At 39.6% G+C, this 21099-nt stretch overlaps 2 protein-coding genes and 1 long non-coding RNA gene across 13 annotated transcripts in view; 1 reads left to right on the plus strand and 2 right to left on the minus strand.

Moving 5' to 3' along the window:
• NR2C2 (nuclear receptor subfamily 2 group C member 2) overlaps nucleotides 1–11656 on the minus strand; it is a 55001-nt gene extending 43345 nt beyond the window's left edge. For 2 of the 8 annotated variants that reach the window (XM_026678423.2, XM_087954652.1), the window contains exons 1-2: nucleotides 11227–11333; nucleotides 1682–1762 (exon numbers count right to left, since the gene is read on the minus strand). In XM_026678423.2, the coding sequence (XP_026534208.1) occupies nucleotides 1682–1741 (60 nt within the window). In that variant the 5' untranslated portion in view covers nucleotides 1742–1762; nucleotides 11227–11333. Of the gene's footprint in view, nucleotides 1–1681; nucleotides 1763–11226 lie in introns of all 8 variants that reach the window. The other 6 variants (XM_087954656.1, XM_087954654.1, XM_026678431.2 and 3 more) reach the window with 5 other exon arrangements.
• Nucleotides 11657–11733: 77 nt separating this feature from the next.
• On the plus strand, nucleotides 11734–13316 carry LOC148132010 (uncharacterized). Its single transcript, XR_015747496.1, has 2 exons — nucleotides 11734–12230; nucleotides 12469–13316. It is a non-coding gene; the product is annotated as an uncharacterized LOC148132010 (long non-coding RNA).
• Nucleotides 13317–17425: 4109 nt separating this feature from the next.
• FGD5 (FYVE, RhoGEF and PH domain containing 5) overlaps nucleotides 17426–21099 on the minus strand; it is a 154762-nt gene continuing 151088 nt past the window's right edge. For 3 of the 4 annotated variants that reach the window (XM_087954647.1, XM_026678403.2, XM_026678412.2), the window contains exon 21: nucleotides 17426–20199. In XM_087954647.1, coding sequence (XP_087810773.1) covers nucleotides 20163–20199 — 37 coding nt within the window. In that variant the 3' untranslated portion in view covers nucleotides 17426–20162. The remainder of the gene's footprint in view (nucleotides 20200–21099) is intronic. The other variant, XM_087954648.1, reaches the window with a different exon arrangement.

Genomic DNA, 21099 nt, shown 5'->3' on the forward strand with positions numbered 1-21099 from the left:
CCCTTCTTGTGCATCTTCTTTGTACTTTTTAAGTTCCATTTTCAATTCATCCAGAAGTGGTGTCATTGTATAAATTTTTAAACAACCACCCGATTGATTTTAGTCATTCAAATATAATAACCAAAAATCCAAAGATCACCAAATAATCCAAATACACGCAAGCTATTTCTATTTTGCTCTTTTTTTCCCTACTTTCTCTTCCTGGGGTTACTATTTAGTTGCAAATTTCAGTTAAAAAGTATCTTTTAGAAGTCTTGTTGAACTTTTACTTTAGATTCTTTTAAAGTCCAGGCAGTCTCCTCCCTCTTCCAGATCCTGCCCTTATTCTTTTTCTCTCCCTTCCTGCTTATGAAAAAGAAAGTTTTTAATGTCCGGAAATCTTTATTATCCCTTTGGCATTTTGTTTTATTTTCAGCTTAATTGCCTATTGATGTCAAAGCGGATTTTTCCGATTTCTTATTTAAGTCTCTTAGTTGTCAGTATAGGGAAGGAGAGAGAAGAAAAAAAAAAAAAGCCAAACCTTTCCCTTTTCACTTTCCTTCGCTGCTTCCAACTCTTCTTTGGGAGTGATGTTATTTTTTGTAAGTTTAAATTCCAGGGTACCTTGGTTGTTGCTTTTACAATTTAACCTGGTCAGCCAAAACTTTCACTTCTTATCTTCCTCCTGCACATTCTTTTCCGGTCGAGTTCTTCTTTGTGGTGGCCATTTCTGACCACCGCTGCAACTTCCTTCGGGAAAGGGAGTAATGGCCAGCTGAGGAGACATGTGGCTCTCCTCGACCCAGCTGGAGGTCTCCCCCCTCTTCACCACCTCTACGGGGTGGCTTAGCCCCGAAACCAGCTGGCCCGGGGCGCTCCAGCGGCGAGCCCAGACAGAAACCACGCACGATCGCGGATTTCTGTCTGTCGCCGAAGCCCTTCAAACTGGAAGTCTGTATATAAAACTTTATTATACCACAAATAATATTCAAAACCAGATATCACAAGGATTATCTACAATCATTATTTTAGTTTTAGTTTTTTTTAAAAGCCAGGTAAGAATTATTGTAAAGTAAACAAATTAAGAGATGGAATTATAAGTTGCCAATTCTACCCAGTTTTTGTAAGGAGAAAATATGGGCAACTGTTCTCTACAATTTTCTGTATTTATGAGAAGTATGAGGCAACGGACTATATGACATAGACATCTTTATTAATTTCATTCATGACCCTAACAGTTTTTATGATCTGGGAATGAGTCAACTACAATCTGATAATTTCCAAATGACAGCAGAGAACTTGTATTATTCTGAGTCAAGGACAAAAAAGCAAATAAAATTTTGATTTAGAAAAGTTTTGAAGGCTTATTGCACATGTCTAAAAGATTTCACGTATTTAACTAAGGTTTCTACAAGGAAAAGAAAAGGCATGGAATATAGCTGAAAACGCAAATGTAGCCTTTTTTACCCAGCAGCCTTTCTGGCAAGCTGCATTAAAAAGATTGGGAAGGGTAGGTTTTCCAAATCTCTTGATGGACATTTTGCCCATATAAATGATGTCTATTAATACAAAAGGAATGTCTTTATATTTTATGAAGTAATAATCTTTGCAATATAAATAATTGCTACTAGCTAATTAGTTGGAAACAGTATTTTCTTTTTAGAAATGAACTGAGAATACTGTAATATTATCCATCACTCACCTCAGCCACCTGCTGTGTCTCCACTATTTGCTGAGCCAGCACCTCCATATTGGTTGCCATGGTGAAAGATCATTAGAGAACCTGTTTGGAGGGATGCCAGTAACTTCTATCAGGCATAGTAAATTAGAAATTTTATCATTTTTATTACTGAGAATAATTACATTTATGCATAATTCTAACTAAACAGAAAGATGTTATAAATATTATGTAATGGTTTATGGCTGCACATATTTAAATATGATGGTTCTAAACATTTTTATTGGAAAATGTATAATATGCTACACTTGTGATTTTCTTTTTATAAAAAGGAAAAATATAATTTATTAAATTAACAAGAAATGGGGCTTCATAAATGTAGTCACCATGTTGCTATCAGAAATCTCTTCTTGATAATATTCATATGGAATATGAATGTAATATTAAAAATGGGCATTGGTATAATTACCTGAGAACGCCCTTTCTATCTACGCTGCAAGAGAGTCCAGGATGGGTTAGACTCCTCCCTGTGATGTCATAGAGCTGAGTCTGCCTCTATATAAAAAGCTGGCTCCCCAGCTTTGGCAAAGATACTTGACAGACTTAGCAGACTTCTCTGGAAGCCAAACAAAAAACATTTAGAAACAATAATTCCTTACCCGAACTGGACGTAACAAGGGTGGGGCTGGACTCTCTTGCAGGGTTGATAGAAAGGGCATTCTCAGGTAATTAGACCAATGCCCATTATCATCCACGCTGCGCCGAGAGTCCAGGATGGGACATACCAAAGCCTGCATGTCCATGGGAGGGCCCTCGTCCGGCCTTCTTACTCTGATTGAGGGACAACCCTATGTAGCACCCGTCTGCCGAACGCTGCATCCGCAGAGGCAAAAGAGTCCAGACGATAGTGCCTGATGAAGGGTGATGGAGTTGCCCATGTGATTGCTCTGCAGATCTCTTCAAGAGACGCCTGAGTGGTCCAGGCGGCCGATGTAGCGGCATTACTGGTCAAATTGTTGGGCACCAGAAGAGATAAGGACTTGTAGGCATTGGAAATGCAAGCCCTTCCATCTACTTATAGTTCCCCAAACAGGTTGGAGAGAAGGACACAAATATAGCCTGTTTTTCGAAACACAGAAGTACGTTTGATGTAGATGCAAAGTGCTCTTTACATCCAACGTATGCCACTTATGTTCTAATTCGTGGCATGGCTGAGGACAGAAATCTAGCAACACAATGTCTTGAGCCCGATGGAACCAGGTATTGTTTTTTGGGACAAAGGTAGGATCTAAACGGAGAACCACCCTGTTCTCATGGAAAATACAGAGATCCTGTAGAGCGCTGCCAGTTCAAACACTCTCCGGGCTAATGTAATAGCCACTAGAAAAACTACTTTAAAGGTCATGAATTGGAGTGACAGGGATCCGAGGGGTTCAAATGGGGTCCCCATAAGGGCCTGTAACACCTTAGGGAGCTCCCACGTGGGGTACTTGTGCACCACTGGGGGATGGAGATTGGATGGAACCTATGAATTGAAGGATGATGGGACAGGGAAGGGAAGTTTTCCCAGTGTAGAACAGAAGACAGAGCGGCCATGTGGCGGCGAAGGGTATTGGACGAAAGCCCTCTATCCAACCCAACCTGAAGGAATAGTAATATGTCAGCTACAGATGCTGAGTTGGGATCATGCTTTTCCTTCAAACACCAATTGCAGAAAACCTTCCAGGTGGCATCATAAATGTGAATCATAGAAGGTTTACGAGAGGCCTGAATGGTGTGGGTAACCCTATCAGGAAGGCTAAGGTCTCTCAGAAGTTGCCACTCAAGTGCCACACGGTCAAGTGGAACCACTGGGGGTCCAGGTGTATCAAGGCTCCCTGATGAAAAGAGATCCTGTTGGCCAGGATCCCCCACAGTTGGGCAACAGACAGGTTCACCAGGGAATGCCCTCTGGGTCCAGGAGAAGCGAGTGCTAGGCTCAGCCCAGAAGGAAGAGGGACAGAAATACGGAGCTGGACAATAACCTGCCCTCTTCCCTGTTGAAGAAAGAACCTTTCTCCAGTCTCTGGTTTCAACAGGGTAAGGTTCCAGGGTGTCACTGAATAGCTTTTCTCCAGCACAGGGAGCAGAAGCCAACTTCCACTTTTGGCAGGAATCAGACTGCCAGTTTTGCAGCCACAGGAGCCGTCTCACTGCCACCGAGGAGGCCATGGCCCTAGATGCAAACTTGGTTGAATTTAGGGTGGCGTCCGCCGTAAATTCTGCAGCTGCAATAATTTTGTTCAGATCCTGGTGTGATCCAAAATCAGCGGGTGGTAAGTGATCTTGTAGTTGGCGGAGCGAAGACCTTGCGAAAAAGGATGCTGCTGTCGAGGCCCGGACAGCCCAAGCCGCAGCCTGGTGGTTCCACTTGAGCGTTTGCTCTTGTTCTCGGCCTTGAGGACGTCCTCTGGCTCTGTGGGGGTGCCAGAGGAAGAAAATGAGGCCACAACTGGAGCATCTACAGAGGGCACTACAAGAGCATTTGCCAAGGAGGGGCCCACATTGTAAAATCGCCTGTCGTGGGATGAAGGACGAGGCCTGCCACAGGGGAGGCACACTGCTCTTTAACCAGGTCCAGAAATAACAGAGGAGAGGAGAAAACCTCCGTGTGGAGAAGAGGGGGTCACTGTGACTAGACGAATCCCCTTGGGGTTCTGGGGCCACCTCCTCAGGAGTTAATTGGGCGGTGACCAATGCCTTGTGAAGAAGTGGTTTAAACATAGCAGGTTTAAAAACCACCACTGAGGGGGGCTGGTCAGGACGAAACTCCTCTTCATCTGATAATTAGAGTCCCTGATCTCTCCCTCTTCTTCCTCAGACCCTGAGGAATGACAGCACTCAGAGGGATTGGTATAATTCCTCTCATCGTAATCTCCCTATCAGATTGGTAGAAGGGCCACTAAATTCTTGGCGTCTGGGATTCCCTCTCTGTTGAGAGGGAATGCCTTGGGAGTGGGCTGGAAACAAATCCTGCCCCCCCAAAGGATGGAGTAGCTGCTGAAAACCTTCTGCTAGGCCCTGCCTGATGGCCACAGAGACCATGTCTCTAATATAATTAGGCCTGCTGCTTGAGGGTCAGCTGGGCGCATGCTCACAGCAGCAGGGGTAAAGGTTGCCTCAGGCCTAGGCCTGTGGCAGCCCTGACTAATCTGCCCTTGAGGGGGACGCCAAGGAGCCTGTCTAAAGTAGGGCCCAGTCCTACTTAAATGTTGGGGACAGTACTGCTCCTCTACTCTTTCAGGGACCAAGTTTGGAGATGACTGGAGGTGTCAGCTTCAACAGCCCCCTCCCCGGAGACAACTTGTGGGCAAATCTGTAATTCCCCTGAATGAGGAGTCTTTCCTTCTCTTCTCGGCCTTAGAGGTTTTCTTGGGTGCAAGTGCCTTGGCCCTGATCTTTGCTGCAGCCTCTCTCTGCGCAGATTGAGTTTGTTGCCGCTTCCTCCTTTTCTTTGGGGCCTGAGGGCCATGTTCTTTTAGGCCTGAGAGTTCTGTCTGGGCCCTGTCCCCTTCCATGCTGCAATAGGAATGCCACAAGAGGTGCTGGAAGCAACCCTTGTATATGTGCCGCCTATTATCTGGGCCAGGTGATCCAGAACAGTGCTCAGATTGTTCTAGGAATGTTGTTCCTGCAATCAGGCCAATTAAAAATGGCCAACCTCCACGTGCGTTATGGCCCAATTACACTTAAAATGGCCGCTTGCACATGGGTTGGCCAAGGAGAATGGCCCGCTTGGCTTCAATCGCTCTTTCGGCTGCTGAGAGCCCTGAGCAAATTAATAAGGTGAAGACGGCTGCAATGGGTAGACACAGCTGGGAGGCGTCGAAGAGGCCATTCCAGATCACCGGGGAAGCGGCAGCCTGATTTCGCTGGGGAAGACTGCGTGGGAGGCTTGCTAAGTGCTCCCCGTAATCACAGTCGCGAAGGCAGTGACGAATCCTTGGCGCTGGGGGAGAGCAGGTCTCTGCTCTCCTTGTGGCACAGCTCCACTGGACCCCCGGGAGCTGTGCCAAACAATGATCTGTCTTCCTTCCAAACTAATATGCAAGGTAAGAACACTCTGACTGCTTCCAAAGACACCAGCTCAAAAGACAAAGGAGCTGAGTCAAAGCTGGGGAGCCAGCTAAGGGCTGGCTTTTTATATAAAGGCAGACTCAGCTCTATGACATCACAGGGAGGTGTCTAACCCATCCTGGACTCTCGGCGCAGCGTGGATGAGAATAAATAGTTCAGGAAAAACCAAGCTTAAGACTCATTTACTATAGCTGCACAGAACACTAAGGTTTGTGTAGCATTATTACTAATTGGGGTTCAAATTTCTGTTCAACCTGAAGATAAACAATTTAATTACCCCTATAATGGCCACTCGCCTTTCTGCCGATTTACAATATTCTAGAAACTAAAAACTCTGCTGGCATTCCTCAAATAAATGTGTTGTTGTTACAAGTAGTCCTTAATTTATTACCTTAATTGGGACTGGGAATAGAGTTGTAAGTCTGCAGTCATAAATTGAGGCACCCATGTGACTGCTTTTCCAGCCTTTTTCTGTAGTGATCATTAAGCAAACACATTCATTTGAATAGGCATTTTTTGACAGAAACTGGCAAAACACCAGTTTCATGAATCAGGGTCACATGATTGCAGAATGCTGTGACTGATTATAAAGCTGACCTGCATGACATGTGATCACATGACATGGAGGAGCATAATCATTTATGACAGATGGTGTGCTTTACAGATTGTAAAACACTTGTTCCATGGCTGTTGCACTTTTGAAAGATTGTAAAATGACTGGTCTTAAGTCAAGGACTACCTATATTTTGCAAATTTCAACAAAAAGGATCAGCTCCCTTTGGTCCAAGGGTGGGCAACTATGGCCCCTTTACAGCATCTTTATGACCTGTGGACTTCAACTCCAGGCTCAGGAATTTGGGATTTTGAGTGAGCCACAGTTGCCCACCCTGCTTTAGCCTCTTTGTTCTCCCAAAATGTCCCGAGTGCCTGTAAGATGAAGTGCTAGAGACTATGAACAGAAAGAAACATGCCTTCCATTTTCACTGTATTAGGATACGGAGTCACTAAGTAAAACAATATGGAGAGAGACTTAGGATCAGTAGAAGTAAATTTTCTGTACTTTTATACTGCAGAATTTAATACTGTTAGATATAGAGGCAGCTATCAATTTACATACTAAAACAAGAATGGATTTATGTAGGATTAAGCTACTTTGAGCCAGTTAGTTGTAGTGGTTAAGGTATCAGACTAGAACGCATGAGTTCTAGTCCCACCTTGGGCAAGAAGCCAGCTGGGTGACCTTGAGCCAGTCATTCGCAACTCTAGGAATGACAAACCACCTCTGAAAAACCTCACCAAGAAAACCGCAGGGACTTGTTTAAACAGTCTCAAAGAAATTGTATTTTGTAAATGGATCATAGTTATAGACTGTAGCTTATTTTATTTATTTATTCAATTTCTATAGCCAGCCATCTCAAACAAAGGACTACAGGTGTTAAGGCACCGGGTTAGAAATGGAGAGATCCTAAATTCTAGTCCCATCTCAGCCATGAAAGCCAACTCCGTAATCTTGGGCCAGTCACACTCTCTCAGCCCAACTCACTTCATAGGACTGTTGTAGCAAAAATAGGAGGAAGAAGGTTATGTTTGATACATTTACTGCCTTGTATTATTTGTTTAAATAATAGAAGTGGGATATAAATAAATAAATTAAATCAAGTTCTAACATCACACACAAACACAAATCAGCTGAGAAAACAGTCAAGGAAGATTTGCTTAATCATAATCTCATTATCCCATTTGTGATTTGGTTTCAGTTTACTAGGTAAAAAAATGATTTCAGTGAACATTCAGCAAACACAGCCAACATATGCTTTTGCATTTTTTTGCCTGTTTAGCCAGGCTAAAAAACTCTTGTGTAATTTTGGAATGCTATGACTAGACCCTTATTGCTTTTGCAAGACACCATCAGAAAATTGCATCAGATAGGACCAATAATTATGTATATGAACCTGGAAGAATACATGAATTTTTTATTTCCAAGATGCTCTGATATGGTAATGATATATATAAACTTCCATTAACTAGAATATGTATTAAATTTCAAGTAGATAATTAACAAGAATTTCACTTTATATTATAAGCTTTATCATATAAAACAAGTAGTGGTAGTAGAGGAAGAAGAAAGAAACCTCTTTTCAGGGAGACACTAGTCACCTTCTTTAACCATGGAACCATTTTTTTCTTGCCAACTGACAGAACTAGCAAATAAAGTGATAGCCCTTATCTTTCAAATTACTTTGCTCACACTAAAAAGAAATCTATGCACTAGTTAAATCATAGCTGACTTCAATAGCAAAATCTAAATAGAATTGGAGAACTCTAACCATTAAAAACTATGCAGTTCACTTGCAGTAATAGCACATTTATTATTAAAAATACATTAAATATTGACCATATATATTAATCAGTCTTTCCTTTACATCAATAAAGAGTGAGTTTATGAATAGAGAGCAAACAGATATTCACTCCAAGATTCTATATCCTGATCCATCTTTCTACTGCAAGTTTTTTTTCTTTTTTGATATCCTATGCTCAGTACACCTGTATTTTAACAAATCCCAAATTTTTAGTATTAACCCAAGTATATCTTTAAATGCACTTTTTCCAAAATTATGATAGCCATTTTATAAATATGACATTCACAATGACTTATGCAACAAAGGAGGCACATCCAGTCTAACTAACCCCAAGACTGGGAAAACATCTAGGTCTTCATGGCCTTCCAGAATGCCATGAGAAGAAACTTTCTGTTCCAGAAAGCAGGTGCCACAATAGAGAAGATGCTCTTTTCAGGTCCAGACAAACAGCATTATTTAATTGAAGGGAGCATGTCAATTTCATTAACTTGTACTGGCCAGATAGAAATCATGGGAAATAGACAGTAATCTATCAAGGAATTTGGCCCTGTACCATGCAAGGCTTTATAACTGACAACCAGTACCTAGAATTGTATGTGTGAGCAGGCTGGCAACTAATGCAACTTGCAAAGCCGGGTTATCTCAAAGTAAGACTAAGGCATGCCCATCAGTGCTCACACCAGTCATTCTGAAATCAGTTAAAGCTTCTTTTCAAGGAAAGTCTCATATTAAGCACAAATGCATTGCAATACTTCAGTTCATAGGTGACTACATATAAGTGGCTCTTTGAAGTAGGAGCTGTGAGTCAAGAACATCTTTGAATATAGATCACTTCAAAATGGGGAAGTGCGACCCCATGTAGGACTAAAGATGGAAAATTCCTGGCTCTGGCATCCTCAATATTCATAGCCACATGGTCTTGGTAAGATGAAATGAAGTCAATTTGTTCCCATCCATCCAAGACCTCAAAAGCATCAGTTGGTTGGCTCAGAATTGAAAAATGTAATTGGGCACCATCAGTGTATAGATAATACCAGACTGAACTGGCAAGTGGCCTCAACTAGTAATTTTGTACAGATATTAAACGGGAGGGATAGTTTTGAATCCTATAGCACTCTACAGAGTGCTATAGAACAACTTTTCTTCCCCCCATGATCAAGACTGAATGGAATTGCCTACAAAGGAAGGAATGAAATTTGGATTAATGGAATAAAGCATGGCTAAACATATATATGTGTGCAAACACAGACAGTATAAACTACTTGGTCCAACTTGTTGTGCAAATTAATTGTTTCTAGAGGAAAATGATTATAAAACTTGAAAAGTATGTGAAAGAGATGTCCTGCAAAATGTATTAGTTTACTCAAAGCACTGGAAAGCTTGTATTGCTGCATTAAAGACCATCTCATATGTATACATTTGCATGTGCAGGTAACATTTCCACTGGAACCATCAGCAAAGCAGGATAATAATGTTAATAGCTTGCATTTTACATTTCAAGTTCCTTATTCAAGCCCACTTACTCTAAGAGAAATAAGCCTTGGTATTATGTTCATATGAGAAAATTAGTTTCATTTACAGAAAGAAAATGAAGGAATGACTTAAAATGAGCACTGGAGTAGATGGCATTTGACATTTTATTCAATTACATGCTTAAAATATATATTATAATTACACTAGCATAAAATGACCAGTAACACATTAATAGATGAGAAACAAGTAATATAAATTAGCATATGTTTTCATATATATGTTATTTTGGTAAGAACATTGTGCCTAATATTGCAATAAAACAAGATCTCCTTGATCAGCTCAAGTTCTGGTGACTTCAAAGATATACCCACTTTTTTTTTGCAACACATGAAAGTAGTTAGAAAAAACTTCCCTGAGACAGTGGCAATCTCCAAGTTTAGTTATCAGCCTTGGAAATTTCTGATGATTTTCCTCATCCAATTATTCACTAAGCTTTTTTTTAAAGATATGTAATGGTAAAAAAAAGTGCCATTTATTTATTATTAGTCTGCTTTGGGAGTTAAGGGAGAAACATACATAGCACTCCATCTTTTCAGTCCTCCCACCCCTTCACCTTCATGTTAACATGAAACAGATTTGCTGGTCCAAAGCATCAACTTTCACAGCTAACTGTAAACTTGAATCTGGGTCTCTTGCGGTAGGTAGCCTTATACCTTATCCTACACTGGTTTTCTGTGCAGTGTTTTCTATCTTGTTTACTATATCAATGATGAAATGTATTTGCAAGTTTGTAAAAATATACAGCAGCACCATCATAAATTACAAAGTTATCTGTCTCCCTGACGGTACAGCACGAGCTCTGTCTATATTTTGAGTTCAAGTTCGTGATCTTGAATTCCAGAGAACCACTTCCACGACATGGGAAACATCTATACACACAAAGGAGGCATCCCAACTAATCCTACGGTTAAAAAACGATGACTTCAAGTTTGATCATCTTCGAAACACAAACTCTCCCAGTTTCCCACTCTTTCCCTTCAACCAATTCATTTTCATTAGGAAATGAAACCAGCTGTGTCGGCGCTCATTGGCGAGTACCACCATCGCTCAAAGCTCGGCCACAACCTCCCAATGCGGAGATCTTATTGGCGAGTACCACCGTCGCTCAAAGATCGGCCCCACCTCCCAATGCGCGGGTGGGGCTTCCCGTGAGCTAAGCGAGCCATAAAATGGCGGAGCTGGCGGGAAGCCAATTCCAGAAGCTCCGCCATTTGTCTCCTTCCCCCCCCCCCCGGCGTTGATGGCCCTTCACTCCGACGCCTCCTTTCTTCACACTCGGCCGCGGGCGCCTCAAACATGCGGACCGGTGATCTAAGCGACGGGGATGGGGTGGGGGGGAAACGTCCGCAAAGATGGCGACGGGCTGCCCCGTATGCAAAATACCCATCGCCCCCTCCCCTCCGCCCTCCCGGTGGCAAAGGTAAAAGGGTCGGGTTCAAGCCACTGCCTCCGCCCGCTCAGACTCCATCTTCCTTCCTCTTCACTCGCGGTTAGACCGGTTGTGCGGCAGGCTTCGCAGCGCAAAGCCGCCCACGGCAAAGAGAGCTCTTCTTTACCCACCGAGACACGCGCCGCCCGTCAGACGCTCCGCCATGCGGCACTGCTGCCCGCCGGCCTCAGCCGCGGGGCCGGAAAGAAAACCTCGACGCCTGCAAGCACAAGGCGGTCTTTTACCTCAGGATTTGGCGCCAAGCTATCTTGGCTGTGGCTTCCTCTTAACGGTTCGCTGGGCCTGGTTCGTGACGGGGGGGCCTCCGCCGCCGCCTTCCTCCAAGGAGGGGGGCAGCGGAAGGCGGAGATAGCGGCACCGAAGGGGTTAGCGTAGGAGGGGGGGTTGCAGGAGGAATGTTGGTGGGGGGAGGGGAAAAGAGGGTGCCTTTTTGGCGAAAGGTCAGAGTTCGTGACCCCTTCAGGCACTGTTCTCTCCGCTGTTGCCGCCTGGGAGCGTTCGCCTGCTTCCTCTTCACAGCATTACGCTTGTCGTGGCCCCCTCCATCTCTCTTCTCCCCCCCCCACTCCGCCTAATAAGGCGGGGCTGGGCCAGGGGAGAGGAGGGGCTACCTGAGGTGGAGATGGCTTCGGGCTCTCGTGCGGCGGTAGTTCCGTCCGCTCCTCAGTCCCGAACGGTCTGTGTTTGAGGCGGGAAAGCAGCGTGGCATTCTTGCCAGGGCTAGGAGATCTACACGTACCTGAAGCGGGCGGGGCTGAAGCTGCCTTTAAAGAAAAGTTATCGGTTCTGAGCGATGCAGTCGTGTTCGCTTTAATGGAAGCGACAGGGTATAAATGTGGAGGCGGGAGGGGAGTCCGCCTTTTGATCCCTTGCCTCTCCATTTTGATACAGATACAGACCTCGATTTATCGAGCAAACAATCGATCCCGAAATTTATGTTAAGTGAATTTTGCCCCATTTTACGACTTTTCTTGCCACAGTTGTTAAGTGAATCACTGCACTTGATAAGTTAGTAATAGGGTTATTAAGGGAATCTGATTTCCCCATTGATTTTTCTCCTCAGAAAGTCGCAAAAGGGGATGACATGACCTTGGGACACAGCAGTGGTCCATAAGTTTGCAAAAAAAAAAAAAAACTTTGAAGAAAGTTTGATAACAAACAAGAAAAAGGGGCACAGAGGGCCAGGCAGGTGAAAAAGGGGGTGGGGAAAAAAGAAGGGGAAAGCCCAAAGCTTTAAATGGTGGGGAAGGGGTCGGAAGGACAATATAAAGGGTTTATGTTGTTTAGAATAAAATTCAAAAGGGGGTTTGGGGTGGAAAACTTGTTTTGTGCAAAAAAAAAAAAAAAAAAAGTTTCAGACCATTTGCCAAGCATCTGAATTTTGATCACACGATTGTGGGGATGCTACAAAGGTCATAAGTAAAAACATAAGTCACTTTTTCCAGTGCAGTTGTAACTTTGAACAGTCACTAAATGAACTGTTGTAAGTCAAGGACTACCTGTCCTTTGCACCATGAGAAAAAGTACAAGAGCTCTTTTTTAAACTTCTACAGGGGTGGCATATTGTTATTTCCACTAAGGGTGATGATTTGCACCCCACTTGCAGTCCATTCAGTGTTCAGAGGGTGAGTCCAGTCTTGTGCCCTTGAAGTAAGAGGCTTCAATGCAGTTTTGGTGGAGGCAATTACAATATTAGCTGACATTGTGCCTCAGTGAACAAGGAGCCATTGAAATTAGCTCAGGTCCTGCTGTACTGCATCTTCACCGACTCAATTTATAACATCTTGCCTAATAAAATATCCAGGAAATACTGATCTTTTTTTATATTCAGCTACTGTTGTCAGATCAGTGTGAATTCTGTTATGCTGTAAGTAAAATTAGTCAAAACTTTAACTGCCCAGTGTTAATCCACCACCAATTGCAATGTATTCTTTTTTATTTTTACTATTATTGTTTTAATGCTTTTATTTGCTGTTAATACACCACCCACCCCTATATATTATTCTGCCTATCCTTTATTTTTGTTTCTTACTATTATTGCTTTAATGCTTTTATTTGCTAGTCTGTGACCATAATGATTGAGGTAAGATATACTTACTGGCCAATTTGAAGAACATAGATATAGATAAAATTATGACTACATTCTGTTCTGTTACAGTTCACAAGCAGCTATTTCACTCTGAGCTGTTGCACTAAACTCCTCTCAAAAGAGCATAAATAGCTTCTCTTTCAGGAGCAGTGATAACTTCTTGGCTTGGTTGTGCTTTGAGTTAATGTGATAGAATATGAATTACAAGAATAGATGGAATTTTAACTAGCGATGGAAGAATTTTAACTGGTGGTGGAATTTCAAGTAGTTGCAGGAACTTTCTGGAATTGGAACTATTGAAGCCATAGGAGGTACTGGGGTTATCTCAGCTGTCTGAGACTGTTAGTGTAGAATGCCGGTCCTGAGTTGATCAACTATTCTTACTGTTGAACTATTTAATCTCTGTATGTAATTCTAAAACATCTATAAGTCCTCAACATATGACTAGCCACTTAACTGTTCAGTGTTATGATGAACTTCCCCAGAGCTACTTATGACCGAATTTCTAAGTAATGATATCTGAGCACACACTTCCCCATAGTCACATGATTGCATTTGGGGCACTTGGCAACTGGTTCACCTTAGTAACTGTTTGTAGGGTCCCAAGGTCACATGACTGCAATTTGTGATGTTTATTGCCAGTTTTTGGCAAAAAATGCCCATTGGGGAAAATGGATTTGTTTATTGACTAAAATATTTGCTTAACAACCTCTGTTCACTTTATGAGCATTTCAAAAAAAGCAAGTCCAGTCAGATGAAATCTTGACTTAGGGATCACAATGACTTAACTGTAATTCTGGACTATATTGTGGTTGTAACTCAAGCAATAGCAATAGCAGTTAGACTTAATATACCACTTCACAGTGCTTTTACAGCCCGCTCTAAGCAGTTTTACAGAGTCAGCATATTGCCCCCAACAATCTGGGCCCCCATTTTACCCATCTCAGAAGGATGGAAGGCTGAGTCAACCTTGAGCCTGGTGAGATTTGAATTGCCAAATTGCAGGCAGCTGGCAGTCCGCAGAAGTAACCTGCAGTTGATTTAAGGACTTAAGATCTAAAAAAACATTTAAGAAAGGGAAAAATAAAGTGCAAAACCAATATGATGATTGCAAACAAAGGGGAAAAGAAATACGACAGAGAAGGGAAGCCGGTAAGGCAGAGGCTAGAAGAAGGGGGGGTAGAAAGGTTTGTTGGGAAAAGAAAGAAAGGGAAAAGGTGGAGAAAAGCTACAATGTTTTGAAATTAAATGGAAAAAAGGAATTTTTTATGGATAATGGATAAAGTATAATTTTTTTAAAAAAAAAGATTTTGCAAGGTACATAAGATGAGATGGTAGTATTGCAATGGTTTAAGAGTTGATAAGAGATTAAAATGTTAAAATGTTTAAAAATGATTGGTTTTAAAACTTAATAATAGGAGAGGTTTAGAATATTGTTTTAATTAAAGAGTTTAATAAAATTATGGTATTGATGTTATTATAAAATTTTTATTATAGTATTTCTTTTTAATATTTGGATTTATTCTCTAATTATGCACTTAATTGTGTTGGATGTATTAGTTAGATAGAATGTACCAAGCAAAATCTGATTGGGTATTAGATATTATTTTAAAGATTAATTTGATTAACTTAGGGGAGATAGAAAGGCATCATACTCTGATTAATGATTTCAGGAGAAACTGATTTTCTTTTTTTTCATAAGGGATGAGACAAAGGGATGATAAAAAATGGACAAAAGATACAAATATAATGATTTAAACTAAGATGATTAATTAAGGTAGAATTAAGAAGTGTGAAATATGTGGAGAAGTTAATATAGAAGGCTTAGAATGGTAAATAAAATAAGTAATGATATGTAAGATGAGCATGAATATAATTGAAGTCCATGAAAAGAGAGACACCTGGGTCCAAGTTACTTTCCAAAAAGATATTTTTTGTTTTGTGTGTTGTGTGTATATGTCTTTTTTGGGGGGAGAATTGGTAAAAACTTGTAGAAATATAGAATGAGAATAATGGTAACTAAGTCAGAAAGAATCAGATGAAATAATAATAATGATATTGAATAAGAGTAAAGAGAAGTAAAGAGAAATTGAATAAGAGGTTTTGGTATATTATATGGAAATGGTTTAAAACAGAATCATAATTTATCTGACTTGTTAAATTTACAATGGAAAAAGGTTTAAACATGTAATGAATAATGATAATTTGTGTGTTTTAAAAATTAATAAAACTTGTTTAAAAAAAAAAAAAAGAAGTAACCTGCAGTACTACATTCTAACCACTGCACCACCGCAACTACCAGGAAATATTTGATTAAATAAGATTGTTTTTGTCACAAGCAAGTTTAAATATATTCCTAAAATGCGGTTGCTGAATGCATAACCTCATTGTGTAGTCTATACAAAATAATAAATTATTTTCTTAAATACTGCAAACTCATATTGCTGAATTACAGTAGGTTATATGACCCAGGAATTCTCGCTTCTCACAGGGGTTTCGTGCACAATTCTATGCACTCTAGCAAATGGTCTCCATAAAATTCAACAGCACTGAGATATAATCAATTCATTGTCAATTTCATTTTTTTACCTAAATGTATGGTTATTTTTCCTGTATGTTAACTTTTACATTACATTTTTGTGCTACTGGTTCTACATCCATGGGTCTAATAAAGGTACATACTCCTTTTCTTAAACAAATTAATGACTTTGAGTGATTTCTTTAACACATACCCTTAGGTTCCATGAGTAAATACAAGATCAGGAAAATTGAATAGGAACGTAGTTTTTAGTGCAGAATGGACAAATATTTTTTCTTAACAGAAAAAAAAGTGTATCTTGTGTGTCATGAATCAATAAGTATCTCTCCCAAAATATTACATCTTGACTACATTTAGAGACAACAAGACTAATGGGGGGGGGGTTTTACATTACAATTGCTATTATATAATTTAAGATAATTAAAAATAATTTAAAATAATTTAAGTGACCTTTAAAGCAAAGGAAAACGTCAGAAAATGTTTTATAGAAGGCAACTTTTAAAGACATCTATGCAGATTGCTATGTCCAAGTTATACCCAGAAGAGAGAAAGAATTGATAGCTAATCCCAAATGACTGTTCTAAAAAAAAGCTGACATTTTTTCCCAAACTTACTTATCAGTTAGCTGGGAATTTTTTTTTTTAAAAAACCCATCTATTAGCTGTTGATGAAAAAAAATAATACAACGCAATTATTCATTTTTATAAGAGGAATCAATAAAGTTTAAAATTACCCAGGAATTTGTTAGAACTTTACACAACTAGTTACACAACTAAAAAAGTAATTTGTGATGAAGTCATAAAACGTCTTAAAGAAACATTGAAACATGATCTGACGAATTTGACAACAGAATTTGGGTACCTGCTCTTTAGATCAATGCCCCTCCCCCACCGACTCTTGAAGCAATCCAGTTGGAGGGTGGTGGTGTGTGAGTGGGTTCTGGCAGTGGTCAGTTTTTCCTGGGGATTATTCCTTCACATGTTAAGCTTTGGGTTGCCCCCTGCTCAAGAAGTCATCACTGGACTACCCTATATTACACAATTTTCTTCCAATATCTAACCTTCCCTTTTGGGGAGGGTGATTGAGAAAAATGGTTGACTGGATGAGCAGCCAGCCAGTAGAACATGCTGCTGTGTAAAGCTATGGGTTCTTTGCTGAAAATCTTCAAACACAGCTGGTTATTTGTTGAGTGGATCGGAAGGGATGCACACCTCATCACAATATGGTGTAAAGGTCTGGTATCTGAAACGGTTGCTGACTCTGACTTGAGTCTGAGTCTACATCATAGTCAGCAACCTATGTCTCTAATCAGCTTTGAATCTTGTAGCAAAAGATTCTTGAATTTTGGGATTCCCAATCGGCTGAGTCGTGTATGGAAAGAGGGGGGATATAAGAACAGAGGGAAACTTCATGTCCCAGGCTTGGAAGTTAAACTCATTTGAAAACAGCTGTAGGTTTCCTGCCTGATTAATCTTAGTTTCTTCCTGTTGACAGGCTGTGGGAGCAACCTCAGAAGCAGGAAAGGCTGTTGGTTGTCTAAACATGATTCCCCATCCCTTTTGAAAAACTTGAAATTTTTTTGGGGGGGAAAATAACTCATCCATCACTTCTACATACTGTGAATATAATTAACCTGTGAACCATTGACACAATAGATAAATACTAACAAACTTCTACGGACTTCTTGGTCTGTTATTTTATTTTTCATGTTTCTTAAAACAAAAATTAATATATTTTTACAACAATTTGAGTAGTAGTTTTTTTTCTGTAGGCTTAATACAACAGTTAATGCCAGCACCAAAATGTCATAAGAATTGTTCTGTACTGCATGTTCAGTTTTCAGTCTTGCTTACAGTGCTGTCTGAAAACTCTTGAGTACAATAGATTGCAGCTTTCATTACTGAGTGGTTTACATTTGGTATTTAAACATTGCTTCTGTCAGTGCATTTTTATTTATTTATTTATTATTGCAGTCTTCCATTTCTTTTACATATTGTAAGTACTGTTAAGTAAGTAACAAGGTCAAATTCGTAACCTGTCACCCAAGCGAGTCTTAAATTTTTATTTTCATATTTCTATACTGACATCATGAACTAAAGAAAAAAATGTTGAAATAATGAAATGGTAAAACTTCATATATTGTTGTGTTCCCTCCCCTCCCTGGGCCATTTACAGTCTTGAATTGAAACAAATGATTGAACAGTTCATTTGAAAAACAAAATGTAAACCTTTATACAAAGAGGAAAGAAATTATTCCAGTTCAAAGTTTAATTAGCAGATCCGGTCATGGTCCTGAATATAAATACTAGAGATATTTAACAAGTGTTTCTTACTGTACATCTGAAATCTTCAAAGACTAAAAAATGGAAATCTGTTTCATTGAAAGGTATTAAATCTTGTATTTTGAGAGTGGTGTTTCTAAGCTCCCTATCATCATCATGCTTCATCATGGCAAGCAGAATTGTATCAGTTTTGTAATAATATTGGTTATGCTGTTTTAACAGCACAATGCTGAAATCTCCACCCTAAACACTTTTTTGGTAGCAGAATGTTTCTGCAACAAATCATGCATCACATTAGTGTTGCTCTAGTAGTCTTTAAACCTTATTTGAATATCAAATATTTTGAGACAAGATAGTTTATCTCCCTTTGATTGATGGTATTCTGTTTCATTGCCGTGCTAAGTATTTGGTGGTTTGGAGATGGTTTGGGAGGTGTGTTGATATAAGTGGTCTTCTGTCATGGGTTCAAGCGGCTGCATTCTTTGCAAGGCTCAGATGAGTGTTTCATGCTATCTGGGCACGTGTGGTGCACATATGACCTGTTGGTTTTGTTTGTAGTCTCAGTGGGTCTCTGTATATTTTTGTGGATGCACTGCCAGCTAAGGACAGCTTTGGAAGCAACTCTGCAAATTTTCAAGAAGACACAGCTGCTTTGCTTTACAGTAATGTTTCAAGGAGGGGTGTTCTGCTTACATTTATCATACTTTGCAAGACATCTTTTTCAAATGCTTTGCACAACCCCATCATATTTAAAACCTGGCCTTTAGGCTATGCACATAATCTAAATTTTAATGACAGCAAAACTTTAAAGACCTTGATTACTTGTACTCGGGGCATAATGTGTCTACCGTCATAGAACATCATAACTTGGTTAACGAATTAACCGATTAACTCATATTCAGGTTTGTGAAATACACTGGACTGTAAACTAACTGAACTGACTTAGTTTAGCCATGAAAGAAAGCAAATCAAGTCTAACACTAATTCAGCATTCGGTACAATTGCAGCTGTTAAAACTGTAATTGATCTGGTTAAGCATGTTGTATGAATGCAATTGTGAGGTGCTATGGCTACTGCCAAATACTATCCATGAACTTTATTAGAAATAGTAGTTATAGCAACAACTACAGTATGCTTGCATTTGATCAGCTGGCTAAATACAATGGAAACTGAATTATCATTTTTGAGCTGATAATAGCATTAATAATATTGGTTGCTCCAATCGAATGACATCCTATATAACTGTTGAAGATAAGATTTAGGCAAGGCTTTCCAGAGCTTTTCTAGTTGACTAAATATAGTTAAATGCTCCTCCTTTCTGAAGTTGATGACTGTTTTGGGTTTAGAATTATATTTTAGGAATAAGATTTATAAATAAGATCTGCTCCTCTCGGCTATTAAAATAATATAATTTAGATAAATCAATTTTAAACAAACTGTAAAGGCTTATAATAAATTAATATTTTAATATCCTTTGGAGTAGAAACTGGTACAGTCTTCATAAGAACTGGATTGGAATTTGAAGTGGATTAAGAGTCCTAATAAACAAAACTAAGGTGTTACCACTGTTTATGAAAAAATGCTATACAATTACCATAGATGGTCTAATGCCAGCTTGGAATAGATTTTCACATACTTTCTATGGTAGAGATTATGTATATCCCTTCATCCTTGCATTCTTAACTGCACGCCAGTGTAAACCTCTTTCAAGAAAGAAGAAAGAATCTCCTTTTTATTTTTAAAAATAAAAAAAAAGAAGAAGAAAGGCAACAAAATTTTAATGTAAAAAAACCCTCAGTTTTATGACTGGCACAAATCAAATTGTTATCTTAAAGAAAATAAAACAGAGTTATGAGAAAACAACTCTTTTAGAAGAAATGCATATGTTTAACTTCTTGAAAACATGATGCAACTGTTAGATGAGAGCACAGTTTAGTGATAAACCTGCAAAGATAAAAAGGGTCCATAAATATTCCCTTTGTTTTGTTTCCATCAGCAAGGAGATAGGTTTAAGAATGGAAAATTATAGGCTTCTACATATTCTTTTTCAGATGTTTAGCCAGATTTGGATTATATATATTGTTCTTTTCAATATATGGGTAATCTTGCATTAAATCAGAATCCACTTGGATGATGCTATAATATAGATGCTTCCTCCATGGCTTCAATCCATCTGAAAAAAAAAAAAGAATCAAAATTTTATTTTTAAATAAGCCAGTATGAAAATATCTTGTCGTTATTTTAACAAATGTTGATTTTGAGAATTGTTGAACTCTATTTTTCACCTAATGCATTATAATGGGAAAGCCAGCTATTTTCCTTGTTCGTTAACTAGACTTATAAAAAATAATAATAAAAAGAGATCTGCAGCAAGTATATGGAGAGATGCAAATATAAGTTTAATGCTACACTTCTGAAAACACGTTTATCATGTAAGGAATTGCATTGACCTCTCCCCCATTTATACATGCATTCAGGATTCTTGTTTGCATGTCCAATGTATTCATTTAGTTGTTATAAATTATACTATAAATGTGAAAAAAATGAGAGTATTGAGTATTTTCCAAGAAAAAAATGGCTTATTTACACAATTCCTGTGCCCATTCCTATATGAACACAAGCAAATATTCCTGTCTGTAGCTTTCCTGCCAAACAATGGCTATCTCAAATTCCATATGTGGGAAAGACCTATTGAATTCGTTTCCTAATTAAGATCCATTGGATTGAGTTGTATGCACTGAAGGTACTGAAATCCAAGGGTGCATGAGTTAATATGTACCACTTTATTGTACAGTGTTCATACATCTTTTCAAGCAGAGCATTATGTCAGTCCTAAAGCTGACCTGGCCGAGGCCATTTTGAGGCTTCAGTGTTGCCACACTGGAGCTGAGGGATAGGGTGGGAGGAATAAAGATAGTTGAGGTTTTGTAGCCAAAACAAAATACTTTCTCCTGGGAACCAAGAACATTTCCACAGGTGGTTGGAGATAGGAGGAGTGAAGTTACCAGGCAACCAGACGGCACCTTGATTAGACCACATGACTGAATGTTTGGGAAAGGGGGAAAAACTTTAA

Source organism: Notechis scutatus, chromosome 2 (assembly GCF_049901735.1).
Source record: "Notechis scutatus isolate UNSWTSFEM ecotype Mainland chromosome 2, rNotScu1.2, whole genome shotgun sequence".
NCBI lineage: Eukaryota > Metazoa > Chordata > Lepidosauria > Squamata > Elapidae > Notechis > Notechis scutatus.